A 22,782-nucleotide genomic window follows, 5' to 3' on the forward strand; every position below is an offset into this window, starting at 1 on the left:
CATATTCACAAGTCTTTGCATTGACTTTTTTCCCTGCATTTCATAATTATCAACTTGTTCCTTTTTAATATTCCAGATTTCATCACCCATCAAGTTGCTAATGAAAAGTGACTGTAAATGTTGTTTAGATATATGTTAGATATAACAGAAAACAGTAATTGTCACGTGGCTAACACAAACAGGAATTATAATCTTAAATGTTATGTGAAGATTCATTGTTAACCATATTGGCAGGGTGTTGATCACCTTTCTTGTGATCAACATGCTCTAAAAAGAACATGACACTAATCAATATGAAACTGCCTACCATTTATTTTTAAGGTGTGTCACTATGAGAGTCTTTTTTATCAGCAATTATCCAAATTGCATAGTGTAACTTTTATGTCTAAGATTGATGTAAACTTTTATTTGAAAATTTAAATATCTAATTGCTCTTGCAAAATAATTTGTCAGTTTTATGCCCATGTTATTCATTTTTGTGAAGTTTTCACTTACTGTATCCTTGTTTTAAGGCATGCCATTTGCCAGCGATTGGGTGTTCAAATAATTTTCAAATCCATTTCTCTATTTGCACATCTGCAGGTTGATAAATACTTCAAGCAGGATTTCAACACTTGTGCTTGGGTAATTCTGCTCTTACTGAAGTTAGTGGGAATTTTGTTATTGCCTTCCACATTAGTAGTGTGTTGTTGCATTTCAGTTTTCTTTTATGAATCTGATAGCTATTTTAGTGTATTGTAATTTCAGGCACTCAGAATAATTCTGTGAATATAGGAGTTGCATAAAGAGTCAGAAATAATCCTGTGTTCTAGAAATAAAAATAAGTCAGAAGATTCACTGCAACAAGAATCTGAATTTTAATGGTAGAAAAAAAGCAGTTATCTTCTTAGTTAACCTGATAAACTATCTTTTATCTTAAACCCATTTCTCCATAGTGCTGTCTTTTTGCCAGTGATATTTGACAGAGCTGTGTGGGTGGGTGGTAGAGGGTTTTTTACATGTAAGTGTGCAGGTACAAGCACATCCCTAAAGCAGTCCAGCTGTCTAAGGAGAAATTACCACCTGCTTCTCCTTACATTTGTTAGTAAACTTCAACTAATTTTTGGTATCCAGCAGTGGTTTTTAAGTGACTTTGTTTGAATATCCTGCTTCCAAAGAATTGGCAGGCAAGATGGATCTGAAATGTCTGGAGATAGTCCTTGCTAAATGGGAGGGAGGATAAACATGTTATCAGACGAGACAGAAACATTAAGTGACTAGTTTGTTTAAAGATGGCCGTTTGTGTTTATGGGAAGTCTGTTAAAAGGAAACAAAGACTTCTCAAAATTTAAAAGAATTGTTAGGATAGATAGACTTAAGGTAGTTACTTGTTAATGGAATAAATAGCTATCATTGACTCTTGAAGAGCAATTTACATAAATTTATTAAGAAATACAAACTTTTTCAATCAGTGCTATTTTCAGAGCTTGAATGCAAATAAATAGATTTACTGAAGTATTTGGCAGCCTAAGTATCTGCATAGGCCTTGCATCATTTTTAACTAATAAAACATTCTCTACCAAAATACTGCTTTTAAGTCACTCAGCTATTTTAGCTATGTTTTCAGGCCATGTCAGGATACAGGAGAAAATGTATGTTTTGTTGTAGATTCGTTAATGACTTTATTCAAATTAACTAGGGCATGTCTGTGTGTCTTGCTATTCAGACTGACTTGCATATGTCAAAGCCACAAGGTAATCAGTTGTGGGATTTCAGTTTTAAGCATATGTAAGCTAAAACATATAGACTACTTTTTATTATCTCTATCTTTATGAAAATGTTTGTTCAAGTCTTTTGGTTTTGAGATTTTAAATGCAAGATGTGTAGTGTTTATCAGCTGAAAAATACCAAAACTCTTTATCCTATTAGTTGTAATTAGATATCACTTGCAATGTCATTTTGTAGTATAATTAAGAGCAAATTATGGTATCATTTTTGGTTTGATTTGTGTTAGCATGCTTAACAGAACCAGAATTTTGTCTCTTCTGCTGCACTAGGTACCATTTCTCTGTCTCTGCAGGAAAGATTTTGAAAAATTTCTTTACCACATAGGTGGCTTTCATCATTAACATCCCAAATACAGATCAGGGTGATGTGGTAAATGACAGAACAGGAGAATATATCTCTGCTTTTTCACAGTTGCTTTGGATCATGTGAATGACAGAAGTTAGCATCTCCAGAGTAGTTTGACTTCTTGGATGAAAAGCTTGTTTCTCTGGTTTATTTGTGTCTCAGCTTTTAGGTCTCATTTGCAGCAAAATTTGCAAATCACAAATCCCTCAACTGTACTCCACATAGTAGAAATAAATTAATAAAGTAACTTTCACTCTTGCTTATACAAAATTTAGTTCCTCTTTTCCCCATCCAAAACTGTGTTTATGCAAAATTTGTAGTATTTGCCATTTTCAGTTTTGGAACTGGCAGTGAATTCCTTCCATGGAAATTTGCAGTGTGCAATGGTTTGATGTTCTGTTGGCTGGTACTAGTGTTCTTTTCTCTTGTAGAGTTCCCAGGATGAAGGAAACCTTTCTAAAACAGAGCTGGGAATCAAGTGTTATTAAATGGCTTGAGATTGTTTGAGTTTTGATGCCTACCAAATTTGCCTTTGCTAACTTTTTGAAATTGGATCTGACATCATCTCTAATTCACCAGTATGGATTTGAATGGTCCTACTTGGTGAAGTTTTCTTTATGTGAGGTGGTGGTTGTGGATTCCTTTATCATGTGTTGACCTGTGTCACCATGGCTGACAATTAGTGGCCTTCTACTTCCACACACATTTTTCATGTCTGTCCTTGTTAATACATGGTCTCCTTTACTGCAGCATTTCAGAGTGGAGATCATAGTGAGATGTGGAGATCATAGTGACTTCCCACATCTGGACAGAATGTGGAAATGGCTTATTTCACCTACTAAGGTTTTTGCCATACTTAGACATTTAGGTAAAATATACCATCTTAGACACTTAACCATCTCTGTCCTCTTCAAAATTTCCATGCCATTTCTTGCCTTTTAAATGAATGAGCAATGAATGATGCCTTGATCTGTGAAAGTGGAAAGACCTGTAGGTCAACTATGTGTAAATTAGTGATTTTTTTAATAGCACTTTTTCTAATAGAAGTTGAAGATATCACTGACAAGGTGTTTAGGCAGGGGATGTTGATGTTATGATTTGCTCTGCTTAAGAGAAAACATTGGTAATGATAATTAGATAATAGATATTTCAGATTCTGGAAAATTACTGGGTTTGGTGGGGATATAATATACTTTATCAAGTTGTTTAGAATATAGTTCTATTGAGTAGTTGTCGTGGTATAATTATTCTAGTGAACTTTCCCACCTTGTATGACTGTGTTTGCTGTATTTGATGATATCTGTAAAAGTTGGTGTTTAGAGACCTGAAGGGCTTTCATATGAATGACAAAGTAGCAAAGTTTTCTAATTATGTATAAATGCCTCATTTGCTGTAGAGAACTGAACTCTAGCTATTGTTCAGTTCAGGCAGGGTTGGTACTGGCACACAAAGGTGTCTTGCTTAGGAGTGACAAATTGCAGGTGTTTTAGTAAGTATATAAATCTGTGTTGTTATACAGTTTTTTGAAAGCCATGCTCTAAATTGCTAATAATGGTATTGTTTTACTTGAGATTTTCTTTTTCTTTAGCTTACGGTGGTATCAACATCCCACTGAAGAAGAGCTGCGGATTCTTGCAGGGAAGCAAAGAGGGAAAAGTAAAAAAGATAGGTAAATACTTGTTTTAAGCTTGTCTTCCCCCAGCTTTTGGGTTTTTTTTAGCATGGTATTGTTCATCTAGTAACTTTACCAGCCTACTTTTGTCTTAGCACGAGTTAAAAACTGCTAGTTGCATATGACTGTCCTGCTTGCATTAATTGTCACAGTTCTTTATCAAAACATGGTTTTTCGGTTTAACAGAGTTAGACATTCCCAAATTGTACAGAACTGGTTAATTTCCATCCACAAAACAGTCTGTGAAATGCTAATTTGATGGCAAGTTTTTTTAGTGAATGTCTGCATTTAGAGAAAAACTGTGGAAGCAAATCTTAGGATTGTTGCTTTTTATCTTGAAGTGAGAGAAGAAAGATTTGAGTATATTAGTTCAACACAGGATTACTGTAAGCCACCACTCTTAACACAGCTGTGAAAAAGGTAAATGGGCTCCTAGGATGTATTACATTAAATGTTTCTAGTGAAGAGAGAGGGAAATATTAGTCCTCTTGGACAAGACACCAACATAGAACTTTATCTGGATTACTGTGTATAGCTCCGATCCCTTGTGTTCAAGAAAAATTAATTTTGTATGTGAACAGGTGAAGAGAGATGCTAGGTTAATCTAGGAAACAAAGTCTGTCTTACTCAAGGGGGCTAAAAAAGCTGGGCTTTCTGAATCTATCAAAAGACAGCTGAGGGGATGGAATAGCTGTCTATCAGCTTAAGCTGGAAATAGATTTCTGGTGTTCAGACATGAAGTTCTGAACAGCCATACCAGAAGTACAGCTGTGTCAAGAACTGAGACATCTTGAGGTGGTGGAGATGGCAATGTTGATGAAATATGTCTAAATTGGCTTTGTTTAGAACCAAACAATCCACTCTGGTTTTCTTTTTGGCAACACAGGAAGTTTTTTCTAGCTCTGTTTCTTCTATCCCAGTATGAACTCTCTTAGAAATCTTAAGATTTGAATTAATCTCTGCACTGCTCATATAATCTGTTAATTGTAATTTAATTTTTCTTCCTGTTTCCTAGCTCTTAAGCAGCATGGTTAGCAATTGTATTTGCCTCATTTAGGTTGGAAAAGACCTCTGAGGTCAACCTTTGATCGCATGTCAATTGTGGCCCTAAGGGCCACATCCAGTCATTCGTTGAAAACCTCTAGGAATGATGACTCCACCATATACTGCCCAAGAAGGGCAGCCCATTCCAATTCCATGACAAAATTCCTCTTGAGGTCCATCCTGAACCTCCCCTGGCACCCCTTGAAGCTAGGTCCTCTTATCCTATTAGTAGTTAACCTTGAGAAGAGACCATCCCCCATGTAGCTATTGCCTTCCCTCAGGCAGTTGTGGAGAACAAGAAGGTTCCTTGTGAGGAACCTTCAGCCTGTTCTGTCCAGGCTGAGTGCCCCCAGCTCCTTCAGCTTCTCCTCATCCAACTTGTACTCCAGACCTTTCCCAGTTCCATGTCCCTGGACTTGCTCAAGCACCTCAATGTCTTTCTGGTTGTGAAGGGCTCAAACCTGAACACAGGATTCTAGGTGGGACCTCAGCAATGCTGACTACAGTAATAGAATACAGTCACTGCCCTGGTCCTGCTACCCACATTATGTCTGACACAGGCCCAGGATGTCCTTGGTCTTCTTGGTCCTCTATGCCTGTGCTGGCTTATGTTCAGTCACTGTTAACCAGCAGCCCCAGATCCTCTTCCGCTGGGCAGTTCTCAGTGACTCTGCCCTATCCTGCAGCACTGCATAGGGTTGTTGTGACTCAGGTGTAGGACCCAGTACTTGGACTTGTTGAACCTCATGCCATTGGTGTCAGCCCATCGATCCAGCCTGTCCAGATCCCTCCCCAGAGCCTTCCTGCCCTTTAGGAGATCAACATTACCATCCAGCTTAGTGTTTGGAAATTTACTGAGGGTGCCTCCATCCCCTTGCCCAGATGATCTATAAAGATCTTGAACAGGATGGGGCCCAGTACTGAGCCTTATGGAACACTATGAGTGACCAGCTGCCAACTGGATGCAGCATCATTCACTGCCATTCTCTGGATTAAGTTGTTCCTTGTAAAGTAGTATTTTTTTTTTCCAACATTCCCTAAAATTAAGAATCTCTTTTTATCTTAACAGTTTTCTGTGACAAAAATGAGGCAAAATAATTGTGAACAAGAGCATAATTTATAATTATCCATGTCACCAGTGATATTTATTCATATGTGAAAAACTTATAATTACATAATTGAAGTTATAAGTCCATCTGTAGGAGCCTTAAACTGAAAAACACAATTGCACTGCCACGTAATAATTGTTCCTTTGCTCTTATTGCCGTTGCTCAGCCTTGCCAGTCTTTTGCAATAGTAGTAGTAGGTGGTTGTACCAGGGTGAATGTTAATCAAAGGGGAATATAAAACTTCAAAGAAACTAAAGCAGTAATGTGGAGGCTTAAATGGTATTTTCTCTGCTTTGCTTGTTTAACAGCTGAATGAATAATAGATTATTTTTTAATGAATGAATGTACCTCTGTGTCCTTGAAAGAAGTGACTCTGGTTCATGAAGAACCATAGTTAAGTGGGAATTGTTCCTATCGAGTTGGTTTGGATTTACTGATTTAGGTTGCACAAAATGGAATGCACATCTTCTGGGTCATCTCAACAAGGAGATGTAAAACAGATAGTGTGGGAGAAATAAAGATGTGTCTGTTTGATACTCCCCATGATAAAGAATACTTGGCAAGATAAAGAATCTGCTTTGTCAAGACTATAGTCTTACAAAGTGTAATACCTGCTCCTTAAATACACTCTCAGTCTGAACGAATTTAAAAATAAATGATTAATGGAGATATGTTGGAGTCGACGGGAGAAAAGCGGAACTTCACATAAGTGATCAGCAAATCCCCAACTTTATTGATAGCCACACATGAGACTAATGTGTATAATGAGACTAATACATATTGCAAAAAGCGAGCTCATTATTGGTTAGTTCCTTATCAGCCAGCTACACCTACTTTTGCATTCTTGTAGTTATACTGTTACAGCTTTTCTGCTTTTCTTCATATTTCTAACCAAAGATCTTCCTCCTTATCCTGTTGTTGCAGCAAGGGCACAGTGTCCTTGCTTTATACTGACTGCTGACTCCTATACTTGTCCCTTTCTTGCTTAACCAACGGTATTATGTCTGCGTGACCTTTCTCAGCTAGCCAACTGTCCACAAAATCCTCCACAGAGATACATGGAGCTTGCTTGAAAATTTGCCTTAGAAACAACCATAGTGTGAAATTTTAGTTAATTTTATTCAGTGCGTATTACCCGTCAGTGTATTATACTGTATACTTTAGGAGCACAAGAATATTAGGCAGGTTTTCTGCTTCTGAATAGTTTGTATTATACAAAATTGTTAGGCTGATGAAAAAGTCAATAGCTACTGTGAATTACTTTGAACTAAAGCATTTAGTGGCCCTAGGTATGTTCTGTCTATGCCTCTTGGATTGTGGGGCCGTGGGACAATTAAAGTGTAGAAACACCAAGTTTTGTTGATCTGAAATGGCTTCAGTGGTAAAAATGCTCATCTCACTCAAGATGACAGTACTCCTGGATACAGGCAGTAGGAAAATAATCGGGAGTACAGCTGTAGGCATGGAAGTACACAGGAGCTTGCAAGTAGTCTAGTCCTTGGGCAATGTTTGGGACTTCTTGTGTAGATTCACACAACTGAATTTTTTGAGTAATGCTTTAGATTCCTATCTAGTTTGTCCATTAAAATTCTTGTGCTTCAGGTTATATTAAGCATAAATATAACCTGAAAAATTTTATTAATGTTTTCTGTTTGTATTTTCCTCTCACGTATGAGCTGATGTGAAAGCAATCCTGAAAACTAAGTTCATGATTGATTTGATTTCTTTTTAATGCTTATATCGCAATAATTTCTTTTCCTATGGAAAATCCACCTCTCCTTTTTAAATTTCAGTGGTGATATTCTAAAATGTGGCAGTTTATTGTTTTCTTTTAGCCTTTTAGAGGTCTTAAGTTTTAGGTATGATTTTTTTAATCTAACAAAACATCTTTTGATCTCCTATAATGATTTTTTTTAATAGTGTGAGAAGGAAGTTTTACATTAGTTAGTAATGCTGGTCTACCAGACCAAATTCTTTAATTTTGTTCATCTTCTTTTAAGTGTCTGCTGGGTTTTTTAATTTGAAGTTTTCTAGTATGACTTAATTTCAGGGAAGTGAAAATCATGATATTGGTATAGTTCAGGAGCTCCAGATGAAAAGCACCTTTTGGCCTAAATACACATCTTTTTAGATTAGACAGATACCTTGAATTGCCTTCACTTGATGGCTAGTAGGTTGGACCTTTCAAAGGTCTAGGTTAGTTCAGCTCATGTTATGTACCTGCTTGTTGTGACAAGAAGGACTAATGCAAGTTTTCTTTCTTTTATTTGACCTTGATAACACCCTGTAGCTCTAAATAGATAAAATCAGTAGGCTGAAATACTGTCCCCTGGATTTACTGTACTCAGATTGAAGCATCTGGAAGCCATACTCAGATTGAAGCATCTGGCAGCCATTTAAATCCATACCACAGTAGTATGTCAGAGTCTGTCAGGTTATAGCTGGCAGCCATTGATGTACTTGGTTGTTTTCCAAGATTTGAACTTGAAGTGCTACTTTTAGTTAGAGACATAAAAATAGTTGTAGTTGGAAAAAAAAAACCCAACATTCTGCATTTTTCTAAAATTTGAAATGTCATTCCATATTGAAAAAATTTATTTTGTCATACTCATTATTGTTCTGTTTATCTATTTATTTTACAGAAAATATAATGGTCATATTGAAAACAAACCCTTAACCATTCCAAAAGATATTGATCTTCATCTGGAAACAAAATCTGTAACAGAAAGGGATGCTATTGGTAAGAGTATGCAACAATAATACATTATTTCCAATATAACCTGATTCTTTCTATCAAGTATTTATTTGTAATTATGCTGAAATGTCTTTTTTGTAGACACTGAATAAATAGAAGCAAAACTGGTCATAAATGAGAAAGCAGGTAGTAGGGCTAAATCTCCTTTATTGTTCTATGAGTGACATTTAATAGCAGTGTTGTGGAAAAGGATGAGTAGATGAAGTCTAGCATAAAGCACAACTTTATCAGTTATAACAATATGAGACACCAGTGAAAGAATCACATAATTGTCTGTTTAAAATAGAGTTTTGAGCTTTGTACAAGAAAATAACAATTGGCAGATGTCATTTGGCAAAGTCATACTTTGTGCTCATCTAACATAGGGTATGTGCTATAGTATTGGAACCTAAGCCCTTTCAGGCATACATCTCAAGCATTCAAGTAAAATGCTTAAAAACAGCAAGTGACAGTACTGAAATATGCAGCATTAAGTATTTTGGAAGGTTTTGGAAGGAAGCAGAAAGTATGACTATTATTTTTTAGATGGTAATTTTTGATTAATAAATCGTAATCAGTCATTCCGTACAGAAAGGTCATATTACGAGTATGTATGTGATACGTATTTCCTTGCAACCTACATTTTTATATTTATGTGTACTCTGGATAAATATAGAAAGTATGTATATTCCTATACAGGGGACTTCTCAGCTTAAATTGTAGGAGACAGCATTTGTGTTACACAAATGAAGTTTTTGAAGTAAATAAACAAAACATTCACAAGTTTCAATTAGTGTTACTTTCCTGAAATTATGTCATGTTAATTGTCAACCTGAGTGATACAAGATAGGGTTTGTCTGTGTTTGAAAAATAATATATACAATTTGTTTGTAAATCTAACCAGATTGTTATTTCAAAATAAATGTAGGACTTGGAAATACTTAAGTTTGCCTAATTTCATATCTTTGTCAATGGTAGCTTTTAGTCAAGTCAAATGTTCAGTAGTGTTTTCCCACCTTTGAATTGTGTACATGTAGGGAAGGTGTTCGGGGGAGACAATTTGTATTGTCACAAATGGTTCTTTGGAGTTTCCAACATCTATGGGAACTCTCTCCATAACATCTAGCCTGTATGTGGCACAGTATGATCCCCGGAATTTTTTACAGTGAAGTTTACACAATGATTATTGCTTTATAAGGATGTATTAACAAAATCTTGATGAGCAAACCCATCAGGTATCTTAGATGGTGGGGTTTGTAAAATAAAAAGAACTGTTTATTTGTAATATAATAAATGATAGCCAGCGAGATTTCAGTCTTTAACAAAGGGTCAAAACAAACCCTCTTACCTGGAATTGCAGCCAGACTCAACTGGAAAACTATTTACTCTCTGTGTTGTGAAATATAAATTAAGTATGCATTTTGGATTTAGGATGTTAATGTATAAAAGCTGAGGTGATAAAATAGTAAAACCTCATAGCCTTATAAATTTGAGTAGTTATTAAGTATTGGATGACAGAAGTAAAGAATGAAGTTCACATTGTTGAGTAACTTTTTCATTGTTGCATTTCACTTGGTTGATCTTGGTCTACCTAAATTTCACTTTAATACACTTAATACACAATTGAAAACCTCTTTTAATTGCTGCTACATTCTGTATACATCAGTAACTGCCTGAAAACATAACTTTAACATTCATAAACTTATGTTTTTCAGCATTGCATTACTTTCCGGAATATCAGTGGTTGGTGGATTTCACTGTTGCAGCTACAGTTGTTTATGTGGTGACAGAAGCCTATTACAGCATTATGAAGCCCTCACAAGAAATGAATATCAGCATAGTGTGGTGTCTGCTTGTCTTGGGTTTTGCAGTGTATCCTTTTCTGTTTCGTTGAATCCCCCTCTACCTGTTCCAAATAGTTTACATCATTCTGCAGTTTGTATTCATCTCTGTGCCACTCACGGGGGGGACACAAAAATATTTGGCATTTGGAAAAAGAGTCCTGTAAACTAATACCATTGTTGAATAATGTATATGCTGTACATGCTCTTTGCAAATGCTGGTATAATTAGCTTGCTAACATTAATACCAGACCATTTAGGAGAAAAATACATGTATGCAAATATAGTTAGTGCTCATCTGTAGTATGTAGTGGTTCTAAACTAACTTGATTTTGCTCAATTTGGTAATCAGAAATAGTTAGGTGTACAGAAAGTACAACTTTGAAGAAGTTTGTAAATTTAGCGTGCTTTTTTTTTAATATGTTTAATCTGATGCTTCTTGATCAGAATACCACAGTGATGTGTATACTAGTTTACTGCAAAAATACATGTGTGAATTTATAATTTTAAAATACATTCAAGATATTCTTACAGAAAATAAGGTGTGTAAACCATTGTAGAAACTGAGCTCTGTGAAAAGCTAAACTCAACCTCTGAAATGGAGGGAAACAGAAGTGAAGTATTTAGGAAACAGGCATTATCAAACCATAAAATGTTTGTTTTGTATGGAGAAGGCAATTAATTTTTTAAATTGATTTACTGGGGAAGGCAGTATCAGACATAGATGCTTGCATGGTAATTAACTGTGTACTACATACAAATCCAGACACATGCTTTAGGGAGGAAAGTTGCAGTTTAAAAATATGATCAGAGATAAAGCAGTGGAATGGAATAAGGGCTTTTAAGAGAGCAGAAGGGTGAACTGGAAAGTGAATTGCTACAGCTCCTCTGCTCCTTCAGCAGCTGAGAACAGATAAAATGCTAAGTTACAGTTGATAAACCTCTTGAATATTCAAAATTGTTTCCTCTATACAAATGCTAGCTTAAGAGATTTTTAATGTGTTGTATTTTGTACAGTTGGTTTGTAATATCTGCAGTAGCTGATGGTGTAATATAAAACCTTGAACTCTAATGTTTGGTTACATTTGGCTAAGAGTTCTGAATATGCTTCATGCTTGCCTGTCATTGATAATTATTGAAATGTGTGCTGCCTTTATAGTATGGACAGTTCTTTTTTAAGTAGACTGAAGCATAAATCATAGAATTTCTCTAGAATTTTTTACTTGTAATGTCTAAAAACTTGCTAGAAGAGAAAGTCAAGTCACATTTGGAAAAAAGAATGTCAGTAGCATGCTTCCAGATCAGGTATTTCCCTTTAGACATTTCAGTGAACAGATCCATGGTCCAACAGGTGTTTTTTCTAGTCTACTGTGAGAAGAAAATCAGTGTCTGGCTCTTGGGCACCTTTTAATTAATGGCTATAGTATAGGTAATGTATAATTGTTACTGGATATCCTTTTTTTTTGGTGTGAGGTTGAGAATTTTAGTTTAGTCTTTGCAGAAGGAAGGAGAAAGAGGTGGCTACTGTTTCAAAAATCCAGAAGTGATAGCCAACATCTTTCACTCCAATTTTTAAGGATGAGGGGGAGTTTAATGGAACTAATGGGAAAAAAAGCTTCTAATACAAAAGCCACAATGTACTCTTAGATTTATTGGTGACAATGCCTTGTTTGCTTCATCTCTTGTATCTCAGGAGTAGTCAATTTAAAGAACACTGTAGTAATTGCAATTCTAGGTGAAACAGAGTTGTGAATTATATATTGTAGGAAAATCCACTGCAGTAATACTTTCTTACCATGGTTTTGTACACTGTTCTATCATTGCTTTCATTTGGTCATCAAGTCAGATGACCAAATATTCAAAAATATTTAAATTGCCTGTCAGTGCAAGAGTTTTGTTTCAGTAGTGTGAATGTGCGAGTAGCTGTTACTCTGTGCTTAATACCTGTATGAGGAGTTAGTGGCAATGTAGAAGGATGCAGTACCAGTAAACACAGTCTAAACCTTATATTAACCTTTACATTGCCAAAATATGATAACTTATTCAAGCTTTTTGGGTGAAAGTGGTACAATACAGAGGGTATTGGTAACAATTCCTGTGGTCACTGGAACCTGGTTAGATGACATTTCAGAAGAGGTTCATTCCTGTGTTGTGACATCAGACTTTTGGGATGCAGAGAATACCTAAAATTTAACTACTCACTAACTCAATATATCAAGACCAGAAATGATTCTATGATAATGGAAGATTCAGAAAAAATTGGTTGCCTACATATTTTTGATGGAAAGCAGTCAACATGATATGTCAAAGTTAAATATAGAGCAATTTTGTGTTTTGTTGACAGGTGTTTCTTCTGTTTCATGCCAGTGTGTTAAGATGTGAAAAGTTGTACTAGGGATACAAAGCAAGTTTGCAGATGATAGAAAACTGGGGGAGCTGTTGACTCCCTTGAAGGCAGAGTGGCCCTGCAGAGCAATCTCGACAAATTAAAACACAAAGCGATATGGGCAATCACCAACCATTCTAAGTTCAATAAGGGAAAGTGCTGGATTCTGCACCTGGGATGGGGCAACCCTGGTCTTATGGGCAGACCAGGGAACAAGTGTCCAGAAAGTAGTGCCATAAAAAAGGACCTGGTGCTGCTGGTTGACAGAAAGTTGAGTGTGAGTCAGCAATGCCCTGGCGGCCAGGAGGGCAAACTGGCTCAGCATGGCCAGCCAGGCAAGGGAGAGTATTGTCCTGCACTAAGAAAGACATTCACCTATTAGAGAGTGTCTAAATAAACCACGAGGGTGATGAAGGAGGGGAAGCTGTATGAGGAGTGGCTGAGGTCACTTGGCCTGTTCAGCCTGGAGAAGAGGAGACTGAGGGGAGACCTCATTTCAGTCTACAGCTTCCTTGTGAGGGAAGAGGAAGGGCAGACACCATTCTCTGTGGTGCCCAGTGACAAGATTCAAGTAAATGGCCTGAAGTTGTCAGGGGAACTTTAGATTGAATATTAGGAAAAAGTTTTCATGTGGAGGGTGATTGATCACTGGAACAGGCTCCCTGGGGAAGTGCTTACAGCACTAAGCCTGACAGAGTTCAAGAAGCATTTGGACAGTGGTATCAGGCACATGGCATGATTCTTGGGGATGGTGCTGTGCAGGCCCAGGAGTTGGATGATCCTATGGGTCCCGTCCAACTCAGAATGTTCTCTGCTTCTGTGAATTCACAGTTTTCATGTGTTTTAGTAGGAACAGAAGATGGAACTTTTTCACTTCAACATATAAACTATAAAATTCAAGAATTCCATAGTTGCAGCAGTTTAAAAAATAAAATTATTTTTGTAAAAGGGTATACCATAAATTCTGTAATGCCTGCAACTATATACAGTATGCAAAGTATACAATTCTGTAATGCCTCTTGTGGCCAAAAAAAACTGAATGAGAGAGGGAACTGATGTGGACATTCTATTAACATAGCACTAAATACTCCCAAATTGTTCTTTCAGTAGATCCTGAATATTAAGTCTTGCAATGGAAGGAAGTGATGAAGCAAGCCATAATGCTTCAATCTTCTCCAACCCAAAAATAGAAGCAGTAGTGATTATTTAACTAACAGAGGGTTTCAGTCATGTGTAGTTTGCATAATCATGGATCTATTTATTGAGTTCTGAATCTGCACTATAATTTTAATATGCTTTCATTTTCCTCCTTGAGTTTTCCTAATCCTTCAGGCACAATCCATACTTGAAGTCCTGAAGTATCTAGGAGGTCATAAATTAGATGATAGATTATGTTAGGTTTGTGGATCACAAACTTATTAAGTCCTTTATATAACTTCAGGGTGTTTTCAATTTGTGATCAATGTCCCTAGCTGTCAAAACAGCCTTTGTTTAGGCATGTTATTAGAGAAACAAAGTCCTGAACACAGTCTGTATTATCTATTATGTACTTCTTTTTGGGATGAGTTAAGTTTTTCTTTTGATGTATCAGTTCTTTCTGTAAAGTATAGAGGGGTCTGAAGGTGATTACTGTATGAGATTGGAATTACTAGATGCTGTCCTTAGACCACATTGTGCATATTAGAATCTCTCTGCATATACATTAAATTCAGCAGTGTGTATGTTAAATGTGTGCTGCCTGTTGAAGCATAATCATAGTTTCTTGAGAGATTGATGACTGTTCAAATGTTTTACTGAATAGATACCCCCAAAAATGTTTTCATGTACTCTACATATTAATATTCTTTCAGTATTAGAAATGGGCAAGTACAACTTTGTACTTATTGCATAGTGGAGGAAAAAAGTGGTACAGATTACACTTAAAATCTTTTTTCTTTTTTCCTTTTTGTCTGTATTTTTTTCAAGTCACATAATGCCTGGAATTATCTCCAAATACCTTATTTAAATCTGGACTGGATATTGCGTACCATTTAAATTATAATGAGCTGCAGTTCATAGTAATAAGAGTTGACAATGTATAATGAAAAGTGTATCCTAATCTGTTACAATTTAGAACTGATTTAGAAATGTGTAAAAAAAGAATACTTAAAAAAATACTTTAAAAATATTTTTAAAACACCCTGATAACACAGCAGGTGATGTCTTAAATGTTTGTCTTTGTGGCAGTGGGGCTAGATAAAAGGATTTGATATATCATACGAGATCATAGAGGGGTTTTAAGACTGACTTTGTTTTTCCAAGGTGAACATGGGATAGATTTTTCTTTCCTAGATAGGACTCCATGTGCTGTTGTCTTAACTCTCTTTGAGCTGAAAGTCTCAAATGTGTGCATAGTTGAAGTGCGTGAGGAAATGGCTTAGTGGTGAACTTGCTGGTGTTTGGTTGATGGTTGGATTTGTTCTTAAAAGTATTTTCCAAACAAAACTATTCTGTCTGAAAGGAGAGAAATATAAGTTAATCTTTTCATGTGTCTTCTTTCTTACTATAAGTAAGCCTAGATCAAAACTCTACTCAGAGTATTCCTGCCTATGCATTATGTGATTATTATGCTGTAATGTGTTCTCGAATTTAACCTGAAATTGGCTGAACACACACTACCTTCAAAAGAAATAAACGCGCATCATAGAACCATTCTGTAGATGGACAAAATAAAATATTATAATTATTAGTTATAATTATTTTACAAACTTAATTTTCCTTGACCTTTTTATTATGTAGTAAGGTACTGTTTTCATTAACTACCCACTATTTCAAAGTTGAAGATGGAGGTGAAAGATCAGTCTGTGTCACCTTTGGTTTTTTCTTCTTTGTGAAAGCCATGGCAATACTCATTGTGACAGAAAACTATCTAGAGTTTGGATTGGAATCAGGTAACTCCTTTCTTTATTGTTTGAAATAGCTGTAGTGATTGCATGATCTGAAAAAAATGATTTCCAGAGTTTTTGAGAAAATCTGTGTTAAAATGAATGGTGTAAGTTATATGCTTCTAAGAAAATTTGCTTTGGAATGAAGATTCTAAATAATATCCTGTACATTTTCCTGCTGTTCTCTTAAATAGTCTAATTTTTGCCTAGGTTGTTTGTTTTGTTAATTGTATTTACCTTCCAGTTACAGATTTAGCCCTTTTTGACTTTCATGGTAAAGTGTAGCTCCCTTACTGGAAAAAGAATTTAAAAAGTCATCTTTTTTCATCTTCCCAAAGTGTCCAAATATTACAGATGTTGTTAATCAAGTTTACTGTATTGTGACCAACTAATAAGCACATGAAAGAGCTCTGCTAGACGTATGAAAAATTATTTAAAAGATGATTTGTTACCCAGCGTTTTATTTCACAAAAGGGATTCTTCATTTGTACTGTAATAAAATAAATATATGTGTCCCTGCAGGATTCTCGAATTTCTCAGAAAGTGCTATGCAGTTTCTTGAAAAACAAGGTTTGGAATCCCAGTAAGTTTCTGGAAATACACTTGTCTGTTTGTATGTGAATTTATGAACAATTTGGATTTTCTTAGCAAGCCTTTGTCTTGCATGTTTTGCTTTTGTACATGTTTATAATCCCTGCAACAGTTTAAAGAGATTAATGAAAACATCTGAAAGTACCCACAAGTAACTGAAGTTGCATTGAAGTTTCATTTTAATATGGAGATAATTTCTGACATTTTGATTGTAGTTCATAAAATATAGTTCAAAACTGTAAACACTTTTTTCACAGTATTTCCCTTAAAAAAAAAAAAAAAGGATTGTTTAAATAGAGAATTATTTTTTTGTCATTCATATGGCATGTTAGAGGAGGAGTGTGCAAAAGCTACAAGATGGAGTTTGTGTTAAATTTCACATTAGGAATAAGTTGTGTTATTCAGTTCTGTTTTCAGGTTATAGCTGTGTTCCTATCATGCAAAAACATGCTTGCTCCAGGACATCCAAGCCTCATATAGACTGTTAAAGGAGCATGCCATAGCTCGTGATGTTACATAAATACACAAACTCTGTCATAGGCAGCCTTTGTATATTGCAAAATGGATTTCTGTTACAGTTCCTTATACATGTGTGCTAAAATTTAGGGACCATTTCTTCAATGGGAGCACATTGAATTTCTTGCTTGGTAGGTCTCAAGTAGCATGCTGAAGCCATGGCATATCTTTATTTCTGAGGAACAGAAGTTTCCTCAAAATAGATTACTATAATTTATGAATAAACTCATGGGAAACCATTAACTGAATCCCATATGTTTCTTAGCCTTTCTTTAATCTGCTTTCCTAAGCTATTGCAAAGTCATTACATTCTGTATTAATTTTCATGTAAAGTGTTTGTTCAGTTATAAACTCTTGCAGTGTTTTGCCTTTTTTAGCAGTACCCAAGTTAATGATGATGTCTCTTGATAGTTTAGGTGATACAGATTAAGAAAGAATCTGAAACTCATTTGAATCACTAGATTTAGTTTTGTTCATCTTTGATCTGTTAGTTACATTTCACTGTAACTATGATGGGTTTGTTGTTTGTTTGAGGGTTTGTTTTGTTCTCTTTTTTTCTTTGTGTAAACCTGTATTTGTTAATTATGTGATTAATTCTGTGATTTGTTTGATCCTGGATACTTTTCCTCTAGCTTTTCTTATGTACAATACTAATCACTTGGAAAAGACGTGTTAATGTCCACATGTGCATTTCAGATAAATCTGAAAAGCTGCAGTAATAACAGTTTGATAGAAATTTTTAATGGATAATGGTAGAATAAAGTATCCATTTTGTCTTTGAGTAGTTAAACTTATGAGAAATCTGTTCCTCTTAAAAACACAATCATTGAATTCATTCTATTTTAGCTATTTCTGTTATATAATTTGTTGCTAATTACAATATAAAAGTATTCTTTTTTTTTTCTTCTCTACTAACAAATTAACATGACACAATCAGTAAAGTAGGTTTTCTGTTTTTCTAGGAAATAAATAGATTACTTGGTTTGGTTTGGAAAGTATTTTTAAAATTTTAATTTCTGATTGGTTTTTAATAATGCTAGTATTTTGGAGGAAGCCTATAGAATACTGTTGGCTTTTTTTATTAAATGTTAGATACTGTTTGGTTGAAAGTAGTCTCTGATACTCCTCGCTCCCCCAACTTCCTCCCCAAAAAAATGCTTACTTCCTTTCTTTTCTTTTAGGGGTCCTGTGTCTAAACTAACCTTCAAATTGTTCCTGGCTGTTCTGTGTTCACTTATTGGTGCTTTTTTGACATTCCCTGGCTTGCGACTGGCTCAAATGCATCTGGATGCTCTGAATTTAGCAACAGAAAAAATAACACAGTAAGATAAAATATATGCAAATAGGTATATGCTACTCAGTCTTAAATCTTTTATGTGTAAAAATAAACTAAGCAAACTATTCCAACGAGAAGGCAGTGACTTAAGACTGCTGTTGCTGCCTGCTTTTCGTATCTTGAGCAGATTTGCCACCTGCCACTTTCTGCTCAACCTGTGCTCTCCCAGTCTGTTACATTCTTTGCCTTGTAATTAAGAGTCCCAATTAAAGGAGCTTTCCTTTCCTCCTGCAAGAGCTCCACCATTAATGTCTCTGTGTCCAGCTTTCTTTCCCCCATCACGTCTTTCCAGAAGTTAAGATAACCTTCAGGAAGTACAAATATGACCACAGACTGTTTTGGTTTTTTTCACTCGCACTTACAGCTTATTATTCCTTTAATAAATTTAGCATAGGATAAAATGCAAAAATGACCCAGAATATTTAATTAGGGTCATATGTTAAAACCAATTTAAAGGAGTATTTTCATTTTCAGCGATCCTTCCATTTGGTAGTAAAATGTTCTCTCCAATTTAACTATTTCTCTTGAGCATTCTCTGGTTGAGAGGGTGAAACTCCAAGTGGCTTTCAGAGATCTTAACTGTTGATGTTTAATACATGATAATGACAGATTCTGCAGCATAGGGCAGTGTAGGTATTCAGTCTGGTAAATTTCCTAAGAGAACCACTATGTTTTCCCGTAGGAAAATAATTTTTCTTCAAGCTGCATTTTTTTACTTTCCATTCAGGAATGCTCAGCTTAAAAATTATATCTGTTTGAAGTGAGTCCATCAGTCTTGGTAAATTTATAAGCAAGTACACTTGCACTCAATGTGGTTGTCTGTGTAGCAGTCAGCTACTGGATTGTTTTATCTGCTGTTACATTTCTGTCTGTGTGTAGACTGTGACTGACTGAGTCACTTCTTAATCTCTTCAGACAGATAAACTACTTAGTTCTTAATTGCTATGGTTCTCAATATTTTAAAATTCTTTGTGTCTTTTCTGTAAGTATTCCAGCATCTTCCTTGACCAATGGACATAACATCCTAGGAAAAAATATAAACTCTCTGAAACAAAAATCCATTAATTAAGAGCTAAAGGGCACTTAATATCTACTGAAGTGTGGTTATGAAAATTGAAACTTCTCTAGCTTCTTTAGATGATATTGGAACTAGTTGTTGAATATAACTTTGTTCAACACCGCCAAGTTATTTTTGAAAGTCTACCAATACTTTGACTATTCAACTGGAACCATGAGAAAATTACATTAAATGGTTTAAAACTTGATAAGGTATCTATATAATTAGGAAAAGCCATTATAAAGAATATTTGTCAAGTGATATGTTCTAATAAACCTGAAGAACATAACTTGTCCTTGTTGATGCATTTTTGTTAATGTTATTGACTTCACTTGTGTGACAGTGACTAAAGGGGGGGTTGTAAATGAGGATGACTCGTCACTGGTAGAAAGTTCTCTAAGTTGGGTACTAATACAATGTCTATTTCTGCAGTCAAATACATACTCTACTTAAAAAACCCCAACCAAAACAACTGCAAAGAAAAAGCCTACCAACTTAACAAAATACAAAATCAACAAAAACTAAAGAAAAAACATAATCAAACCAAAAGCCCCCACATCCCTTAAGCTGCCCAAAAAAGGCAAAATCTCTATTAAAGCCCAACAAAAGAACCAAAACTAAACAACTCAAAAATACCCAACACAAAATTCTATTCCTTAATGGAATGGAATGCTCAACTTGCAGGGAGCACTGACCAAAAAAAGCCCCAAAACTTAAAGGTTAATGATCAAGTATCATTTCACTAATAAGTTCAAAATTATTATTGTGATTCTTGTATGAGTGTAGGGGGTAAGTTCATTGGTTTTGGGTAAAACAGAATAAAAATCATCTGGTGTCCCTTTTGGTTTTGAGAACGGGTTTGATTTTCTTTCTTTGGCAGTAGTATCCTTCTTTGCATATATTTGGAGTCTTCTTAACAAAGTTGTACAATTTTCATACACATTTCCTCCTTTGCCAGAGTCTGCATCAAGAGTATTTTGGCCTTCCTGCCTGTTCCATTAAAAAAAAAACCAAAACCAAAACAAAAACAAGAACAAAAAAGATAGAGATTCCCACCACCCTTTGGCACATTGCAGTCTATCACTCCAGTCCATTAACTCAGTAGGATCTCCTAAATAAGTAGAAGCTCAGGTAAAAGGCTTTCACAATCTAATTAAATGCTTTAAACTGATCCTTGGTGCTGTTGCATTCCCAAACACCACTTAATAGCTAGCAGGGCTTATTTCTTCATCTGAAACCAAAGATTTAAATTTGTGTGTGAGGACAGCTTCTGTAACATGCAAACATTTTCATGGTTTTAGGAAGCTTGATAGTTTGGAATCAAGAAGGTCTTGTGTTCTTTAGAACAATTTTTGATTACATCGTTTTTTCAATCTTGTTGAAGTACTGTAGTGAAGGTGGAGACAAACCTCATTCTGAAAGTGAGGAAATTGTGATAACAAAACAACCCAATTCCTTCAACTGTTCTCATTTCATTTTAGTAATGAAAAATGATTGATAAATGGGTTTAGAAGTAGAGAAGAAAATTTAGAAGGTTAGAAATAAAGAAGGATATGAATTTAAGGGAGAACTCCAAAAATTATATCTCCTTTTAAAATTCTGCTGTTTTGTACTCAAAGACTACTAAAGAGTACTACTTTTATTTTTGTTGTGCAGTTTCACATAGTATTTTTTTGGTCTGAGTATCCTTAATATAAGTACCAAGTTTAATTTAATCAGGGTTTCTTAATACAATGCTTCATTAAACTGTGTAATCTGACCTCTGACAACTGTTTCTCCTGTTCTTTTTAAAGCCAAAATCCAGTGTGATTTCACAGTATATGTTACCATTTTGTTGAAATGTAAACCATACCTATAAAATGGGGAAGAAATTTTCTTATTTATCTTTCTTCCAAGTATTTTGAAGTTAATATTTCTCCTTTGAATCTGTATATACTTTCAACAGTATGGTCATTGTTTTCATTTACTAAGTTCCCTGTTTTTTTTTTCTTTTTTCAGAACATTGCTACATATAAACTTCTTGGCGCCTTTATTTATGGTTCTACTGTGGGTAAAACCAATCACTAAGGACTACATTATGAGCCCACCTTTGGGCAAAGAGAGCATTCCTTTGTAAGATTTCCTTTAAAAATACTTTCCTGGGGTATTGAGAACAAAAGATTCTCTTAGAGCTCTTTGCAAGTTGAAGAAACATGAAACATTTTAATAGCATCTGCTGTCAGAGGTATTGTGGAAGGTGCAGCTGAATTATAAGGAGCTTCTGTTATTTCAAAAGAATGAGTTGCAGAATGTTGAGTGTTAAGGTGTTGGTTCCCAAAAAACTACAGTCTCTTGACATCTCCTTGGCAGTAATGTGTTGTTTTTTGTAGGGGTGGAATACCACCTCACTACCTGCTGAAACCTTGTGTCTTGCATATTGGTGTAGGACAGAAGTGGCATCAGTGAAAACAGTCAAGATATGTTGGCATGAGAACTAAACTAGGAGGTTTGTCTTAATATTTACATACTGATGAAGTGGCATTGAATTGATTGGTAAAATATTTAAAATATAAAAAGGGAAAGAGTTTACAGGAAGAATGGTATCTGAAATAATGTATAAGTATAGTTGATTGTCTTTGTCACAATTAGTCTTGTTAATTCAAAATAGACTTGAAAGAGATACAATGGGCTGATACATTTCTTGCTTTTTAGAGGCGACATAAGCTTCTAAAGTGATCCTGTGACCATCGAGCTATTACATAAAACACAACAGATACACAAAATACGTCTATCTTCTGTTCCTCAGCTCATCTTAAAATGAGGGTTGAGCTATTACTGGGTATCTCAGGTTACTGAAGTACCCATTTACTACTATTTACTATCTAGTTCTGTGTGTCTGAAAACCTATAATTATCTGAGCAACCTTCATTTTTAGTGTCCTGCCTTCATTACTCAGAATTTAGGCAGTTAAAAACAGCTCTTGTTTACAGAGAAATGAATATTAATTTGGATCTATGCTGTAGGGCTACTGAGAAGTAGTAGGAAAGAGAAATAGAAGGTAAAAGTAAGTAATTATTTGCATGTGAACTTCATAACTGTAGTCTGTGCGTTAATTGCTTTTGACAATTTGCCTCAAGATTACAGATGATACAAACAAATAACTGTAGCAGTTGATGGTCTTTGGAAAACAGCATTACCCTTTTTTTATTATCCACAGAATGTCAGAAGATACATTTGATACCATCAGATTGTGGATTATACTCTTGTTGTGTGTTTTACGGTTGGCTATGATGCGTCATCATTTACAGGCCTATCTGAATTTAGCCCAGAAAAGTGTGGATCAGATGAAAAAGGAAGCTGGTAGAATAAGTATGGTTGATTTACAGAAAATGGTAAGTATGGTGGCACTTAGATTATATATTTGTAGTATTTTGACTGTGCAAATTATTATTTTCCAATTTGTTATCTTCTGTGGCAGCAG

The 22,782-nt window shown here is 35.2% G+C and overlaps 1 protein-coding gene across 9 annotated transcripts in view; it reads left to right on the forward strand.

Annotated features, from left to right (window-relative positions):
• The window catches only part of TMEM161B (transmembrane protein 161B), a 49,476-nt gene that overhangs the window by 8,795 nt on the left and 17,899 nt on the right, over positions 1-22,782 (forward strand). For 7 of the 9 annotated variants that reach the window (XR_005255224.1, XR_005255222.1, XR_005255223.1 and 4 more), the window contains 8 exons: positions 3,701-3,781; positions 8,580-8,677; positions 10,387-10,543; positions 15,677-15,828; positions 16,345-16,405; positions 18,111-18,251; positions 21,321-21,434; positions 22,519-22,693. Coding sequence is in view for 5 of the 9 variants with exons in the window: in XM_038124023.1 (XP_037979951.1) it covers positions 3,701-3,781; positions 8,580-8,677; positions 10,387-10,543; positions 15,677-15,828; positions 16,345-16,405; positions 18,111-18,251; positions 21,321-21,434; positions 22,519-22,693 (979 nt within the window). In the remaining 4 variants the exon portion in view is untranslated. Of the gene's footprint in view, positions 1-3,683; positions 3,782-8,579; positions 8,678-10,386; positions 10,544-15,676; positions 15,829-16,344; positions 16,406-18,110; positions 18,252-21,320; positions 21,435-22,518; positions 22,694-22,782 lie in introns of all 9 variants that reach the window. The other 2 variants (XM_038124027.1, XM_038124025.1) reach the window with 2 other exon arrangements.

This window comes from Motacilla alba, chromosome Z (assembly GCF_015832195.1).
Source record: "Motacilla alba alba isolate MOTALB_02 chromosome Z, Motacilla_alba_V1.0_pri, whole genome shotgun sequence".
Classification (NCBI taxonomy): Eukaryota; Metazoa; Chordata; class Aves; order Passeriformes; family Motacillidae; genus Motacilla; species Motacilla alba.